The 6,649-nt window shown below is 40.8% G+C and overlaps 1 protein-coding gene across 1 annotated transcript; it reads left to right on the top strand.

Annotated features, from left to right (window-relative positions):
- Positions 1-1,581: 1,581 nt before the first annotated feature.
- On the top strand, positions 1,582-4,756 carry CCNB2 (cyclin B2). The gene is made up of 6 exons (XM_010175016.1): positions 1,582-1,769; positions 1,843-2,001; positions 2,338-2,574; positions 3,439-3,579; positions 4,187-4,297; positions 4,616-4,756. The coding sequence occupies exons 1-6, from the start codon at positions 1,617-1,619 to the stop codon at positions 4,718-4,720; spliced, it is 906 nt and encodes a 301-aa protein (XP_010173318.1). The 5' UTR covers positions 1,582-1,616; the 3' UTR covers positions 4,721-4,756.
- The last annotated feature ends 1,893 nt before the right edge of the window (positions 4,757-6,649 follow it).

The raw sequence follows: 6,649 nt of genomic DNA, 5'->3' as shown, positions 1-6,649 counted from the left end.
AGCCCAGAGAGGGCCCCGGCGGCCCCGAGGGAGGGGGTCGGTGGGTGGGTAGGTAAATGAGCGAGGGCTGTGTGTGAGAGCCGCTGTGTCCGTCCCTCTGTGCTCCTGCGGGTACAGGCAGCGGCCGCAGTGGAGCGGGCCCTGCTGCGGGGCCGGTGGGGGGGAGGGAGGAAGGCTGAGGCCGGGCGGAGCTGTGAGGGGGCGCGCTATTGTCCCCGCAGGTTGGAGGACACGGGCGTGAGTGCTTCATCTGGCACTGCCCTCAGCTTGCACCTGGCCTTGTCCGCCTGCTCCTCCCCCTCAAAGTGAGAGGAGAGTGTGTGGGAGGAAGGGAGAAAGTTAGAACTGCTTAATGGGCAGCTGCGGGAAGGGAATGCAGGAACCTACTCTGTGCAGTGACTGACTAATGGTTTAAACTAAACTCTAGGAGAAACTCTTAAAACATGGTGGTTTCTTTGCTGTGCGTAACAAAGATGTTTATTTTTGTATGTGTAACACAACTTTTTAATTTATGTGGCATGTACATAACAAATAAATTGTTTTGTTCATTGTTTATGTGGGATAGTTACAAAGTGTAGATACAATGAACAGCTAAGTAGCAGGTGAGCACTCTAATGCTAAAAGTTGTTAGTGAGGAAGAATGAGATAGAGTGTATTGCTCTAATCTTGCAAGACAGTTTCAGAGAGTACAGTACTCTCTGAAACCCATACAGGGGAGTCTTCTCCCTTTGAGCATGTGTGAAAGGGTAGAAAAAAAATGAGTAACAGCATGCGTAGAGGTCTGCAAGTACAGTGGTGGTACACGTATAATGGAGTTAGGCATCTGAAAATTAAGTTGGTCTCTGACTCTTTAAACTGTGATTTTATTGTTCTAGGTCACTAGGGAGGCAGAGAATGCTGTGATTGAACTTAAAAGTAAAGCCAAAACTCACCTTACTGGCAAAAGGGCTGCTTTGGAAGAAATAGGTAATAAAGTTACAACAAGAGGAACGCTTATAGCCAAGGTAAGAGGACGTTTGAAATCTGTCTATAAGGAGAAGATGGATTACCAGCTCTGTACTAATAGTATTTTTTTTTTGCCACAGAAGACAGAATGCTCCAAAGCATCCATAAAGCCTGCAAAAGGACCTAGTAAGAGGACAAACGCACTGCCTAAACCTCCTGCTGCTGTGAATCAAGCATGCAAGGAAACTGGTGTTCCAAAGGTAGGAAGTAACGATGCCGTTCTACTCTTAATCTGTTTTGCAGCTTTGAGCTCTGACTTTGGAATAGCTTATCTGTAGATGGATCTTATTTCCTTGGTGAAAAAGCAAAGCCTCTGTACTGAGGTTTTTGTTTAATGTATATTGTCCTTAAAGGCTAATATTAAAGTGGCAGAAATAGCTGTTGAAGTACTGGATGAAGTTTCTGCTTTTGCTAGCAATTACTAGAAGGTCATCTGGTTCTGTCTGTACAGCATCTTGGTGAAAGCTTGCTGTGCTAGAATGCAAGTTTGTTTTAAACTTATTTTAAGTAACTGCATTAATAACTGGAAAAATGTGTACACAAAGATTGCAGTTTAAACAGTAGATACATAAGCACTATGATCTGTTTCTTAGGTTCTGTCTCCTGTCCCTATGGATGTATCTATGCAAGAGGAGGATTTGTGCCAAGCCTTTTCTGATGTGTTGCTCAACAATATAGTGGACATTGATGCTGATGACTGGGACGATCCTCAGCTGTGTAGTGACTATGTAAAAGATATCTATCTGTATCTGAGAGAGCTCGAGGTATGACATACTGAGTCTGTGTTTCTGCAGTATAGTGTTAATCTTGTTGCTCACACAGCTCTTTCTCTAACAGCTGCAGCAATCGATCCGCCCCAATTACCTTGATGGGAAGACAATCAATGGGCGTATGCGTGCGATTTTAGTTGACTGGCTTGTCCAGGTCCACTCAAGATTCCAGCTTTTGCAGGAAACACTGTATATGTGTGTTGCGGTTATGGATCGCTTCTTACAAGTAAGAAAGATATTTTTCAACTCATGTTTGGATTAGGAGTCTTGTTCAATGGCTATGCTTTTGAAGGAGTTTAGGATTTAGCTTTTCCTTATAATTCTTAGAACCTGTGAAATCTGCTCTTTGTGTAAGAGCTCACAATAATGTAGCCTCTTAATTCTGAGGCTGTGGTCCTCTTTGAGCCTGTCATCATAGGGACACTTGTGACTCAGAGTGGAAAATCTCATTTGTGGTATAAGGACGAGCACTGTCATACTGCTGTTTTAAACAGATAAATTGGAATCTCTTTATCTAGAGTTTGACATTTTGGGGCCCACTTTTTAAATTCCTATATTGCAGAGTCATCCAGTAGCTCGTAAGAGGCTTCAGCTGGTGGGTGTAACAGCACTGCTTCTAGCCTCAAAATATGAAGAGATGTTTTCTCCTGATGTAGCAGACTTTGTTTACATTACTGATAATGCCTACACGAGTGCTGAAGTTAGAGAAATGGAGATTACAATTCTTAGAGAGCTAAATTTTGATTTGGGACGACCTCTTCCAGTTCACTTCTTAAGAAGAGCATCAAAAGCTGCAGAGGTAGGTACTTGTCCTCATTACCTAGAACTTTTGTATATGTGTAAAGTCTATTAGGATTGCTTCTGGCATTTTTATTATGTGATCTTACTTGCTTTCTACTTACATGCTGGATCAAGAAATACTCAGCTATGAAACTCCACCATGTGAAGTAACGTGACAACATCACTGTGGCTGCCAGTAGTGGTCATGTTTGTATTTACTGGGGCCTGTGTTCAGTGTTAGTGGCAGTAATTTTACTGTTAGAGTAAACTAAGCATACCTAGAGCAGAACCCTTGCTTGTAGAGTGATCTTTTATCTGGTGATCAGGGTATTTGCGAGTAAAAGGAGAGTAGTGTTGCAGCTGTGCATAATTTTTGCATGCAAATATTGTATTATTTACCAATGAAAAGACAAGCTTTCTCTTTGACTTGACCCTTTTTTCCCCCACCCCTTACACTCCTGTGAACTGCCCTCAGTTACCTCAGCAGACCACTGGGTAACTCTTGAAGTTAGCTGACTGCTTTAATAAAGATCTCCTTAAGTCATTTTTCAGGTTTTTTTTCTGATTTAGTGTACTACAGAGGGAGCACCTGTATCCCTAGTTGGGCACAGCAGTGCCTGATGCTGCAGTTTTCTGTTAAAATCCCTCACTTGACTTTGTCTAAATTCCCAATGGCTGGTTTGGACTCTGGTCTCTATTTTGAGATGAGTGCCTATTAAAGAGTACAGTCCCTAGACCGTAGTAAAGATTTTGTTGGCTATTTTGAATGTTTTTGTTATTGAATTGTTGTTGAATTATTGTTAATGAATACAATAAACAATCCTGAATTATGATGATAAGGTGAAGTGAAAGTTTGTGGATTAACAAGCTCTCAATCTGGTAGGCTGATGCTAAGCAACATACACTGGCAAAATACCTAATGGAGCTGACACTGATAGACTATGATATGGTTCACCATCGTCCTTCAGAGATTGCAGCTGCTGCGTTATGCTTATCCCAGAAGATTCTGGGACGTGACAAATGGGTAAGTATATTTATCAAACTTGCTATGCGTTTTTTTCCTTCAATCCTTCCTTTTTCCTTCCTTTAATTTAATCATTAAAACAACTATTTCAGAAAATTGTGTTTAGGTCAATAATAATGCTGGTGATAAACTGACAGTTCGACAGCCTGATGCATAGTTGCACGTAGAAAAAAAGAATATACCACTAAAAGCTGACTGTCTTTTTCTGTGTGAACACTGTGGTATGCAGGGATTTTTCTCTGGAAAGTACTGAGCTATAGGCCATGCTGTAAATAAAGGTAGATTTTCATCATTCTCACAGTACACGTAGAATGATGCAATCATGGACTACAAATAGTGATTTTAATTCAACTAGTGGTTGCTTTTGCAAAGGTTACTTCTTTTATCCTCTATGTGGTGTAGAAGTGTGGATCTTGGTGCCGACGCGTCCAGATGTCTGCCACACACCAGGAGTTACTCTGGATCTGTTGCCTAAACTGACAGTACTGCAGTTTCTAGCACTGCAGGCCAGTGCATGAAGCTCAGGGCATTTGCTGCCTGAAGTGATTGTGCCTTGAGCAGCAAGCCCTACTTCAGCAATCTTAAATGTCTTACTGTTCCGCTGCAGGGTACAAAGGAGCAGTACTACACCGGGTATACAGAAGACAGTCTTGTGATGACTATGAAACATATGGCCAAGAATGTGGTCAAAGTGAATGAGAAGTTAACAAAATACACTGTAAGTATGACTATTTAAATCTTTTTAACGTTTTAGAAATACCTTTGCTGCCTATTGTGGCTCCTTAAGTAAATGTTCTGGATGAATGTTCTGTACGTTAGCTAAAGCAGATTGCTATTCTGACAAACCTGTGAAAGGATGTTGCATTAGTACTAACTTCAAAACGTTTTAGGCAAACTGTACTCTTGCTACTTTGTAAGCTGGTTTGCTTCTAGCCTTGTTTGTTTTCAAAGCAGTCAGGCACATTGACCCCAAATTCTCTGCCTGAACATATTGTATGTGTAACACTTTTGTAACACTCTTCTTCTACCTCTGCAGGCTGTAAAGAACAAGTATGCAAGTAGCAAACTACTGACAATCAGCACAATCCCTCAACTGAGCAGCAAGACAGTCAAAGACCTGGCTTTATCGCTCTTAGGATAACCCTAGGCAGCCAAGTCCTGATGGTGTATGCACTTTCTCCTTATTTGCCTATTGAGGCAAAACTACTGCTCTTTGTACATAGCATTCCAGCTGTGCCACAGACACTTCAGCCTCGCTCGGAAGGTGAAATTTTAAACTTGCTTTGTAATACAACTCTCTACCTAGAAATAAAGCTTCTCTCTTTTAAAAAAAAAAAAAAGGTATTGTGACTGACTCTTTAAGGCACTATGTAGACATGTCTGCAATCTAATGTCCAAGCAGGACATTTGTCTAAAGAGATACAACCTGCAGTTAGATGTGGTTGTTTATTCCAAGTGGTTGTTTCTAATGAGAATTTCCAGGATTTATAGTGGATTATATTTAGTAAATTGTGTTCACTCTTAAGGTAAGAAAGGGTAGGCAGACAGTTCATCTTTTCTTGGTGTACCTTAAAGGATACGAAATATGCACTTCATTTCAGTGCTGTGTCCAAAAGTAGTATACAGGAATTTCTTTTGATAGTTCATTGCTTTCAAGTTTGGGGAAAGAAGTAGGCTGGCTGCAACAGATACTTACTAGCCTTGTAAATCCTGGCATTTAGGTGAACATAAGACAGTGTTCTCCATCTTTGCGTACCTAAACACAGGGAGCTGAGGTAGGAAAAGTTTCCTGTGATGCAGAGGCTGTAGGTGTGGAACTATAGGAACCTTTTGAACCAGCTCAGCTCTTAAAACCTGCTCTGCTTCTTGGACAAAAAACCCCTAGCTTTTCATTGCTTGACTCACCCACCCACTGCTTTTTTTTTTATTTTCCTTTATTTTTTTTTTCCACCTCCAATAAACCTCTGTACCTGGGCGAATAGTCAAACTGACCATATGTAGCTTCTTCCTTATCACTTAATATTTTGCTTTCCTTTGGTTCTAATGAACATCATATCTGTACACACAAGGAATACAAGCATGTTAGTACTGCAACTTTTCTGCCTCAATACCTCATTTAAGTGTTTTTGTTAACTTAGTCCTATATAATTTTAAGTTACAGACCCTTAGGTATTCTCTAAATTCTCCCAGTGTCTCCTTCGTGTGTGTGCTAGCTCTGATGTAGAAGGCAAGAACCTGATACTGCAATTGGCCTAGACCTCAGTGCTCCCTCTGCGAAGCATGTTGAAGCTACTGGTTTTTATCTTCACAAGCAGGAGACTTCTCTCCCATAGGATAAGTAAGCTTAGTGCTTACTGAAAATGGTCTTTTGAATGATGTGCTTGATCCCTGTGTGTTTGATTTCCCCTTGGACTGAGGCCCTAATTTCTAGCTTCCAGAAACAGCTTTTACAGGCAGTAATCTCTTAATGGAGATGGAGTTCAAGTGTGTGTAAATTAGGCTTGGGCAATGGTTTAGGAGGGGATTCAAGGCTTTTAGCTGTATCTTAAAGCTTGTGCAACTTCTTAATATTGACATGTGCAGGTTTTTTAAACTGCTCTTAACAAGAAAAACAATGTAATGCAGAGCACTTCATCTGGGCGTAGTAAAAATGGTTTGGAGCAAAGGAAGAGGATTTTTTTTGGCAATTAGTGCAGTAAAGTTCAACAGACATTATTGTGAAGGGATCTGTTAGTATATGTAACTGAAAACAAACCGCACAGTGAACAGACCTGTTCAGGTAACTGCTTCTTGTGTTTTATTTTCTGGAGGTTCAGAAGGCAAAGCTTGAATGCTGAGAACTGTATGGCAAGCAACAGCCACTCTGGTGTGGGAGGCAATCAGACTTAAGCAGTAACACTTTTGCTTTTGCCATTTAAAAGGAGTAGTGCATATCTTGTAAGTACCTGGCATAAAAATTCTAGTAGAACTACTTCATGAATAAGAACAGTGGAATACTACATTATACATTCATACATGTGTCTATCATATTCAGTTTTTATATACAGTATATGATCTGTTTCTATAAATG

Source organism: Antrostomus carolinensis, unplaced genomic scaffold, assembly GCF_000700745.2.
Source record: "Antrostomus carolinensis isolate BGI_N321 unplaced genomic scaffold, ASM70074v2 scaffold26770, whole genome shotgun sequence".
Taxonomy (NCBI): domain Eukaryota; kingdom Metazoa; phylum Chordata; class Aves; order Caprimulgiformes; family Caprimulgidae; genus Antrostomus; species Antrostomus carolinensis.
This window is presented reverse-complemented; position numbering and strand designations above follow the sequence as displayed.

Bases quoted from the DNA above. Each gene is read 5' to 3' on its own strand.
- CCNB2 (XM_010175016.1), top strand. From the start codon at position 1,617: ATGGATGTATCTATGCAAGAGGAGGATTTGTGCCAAGCCTTTTCTGAT. The intron at 2,002-2,337 runs GTAAGAAAGATA...CCTATATTGCAG, and splicing joins TTATGGATCGCTTCTTACAA to AGTCATCCAGTAGCTCGTAA. The intron at 4,298-4,615 runs GTAAGTATGACT...CTACCTCTGCAG, and splicing joins AGAAGTTAACAAAATACACT to GCTGTAAAGAACAAGTATGC.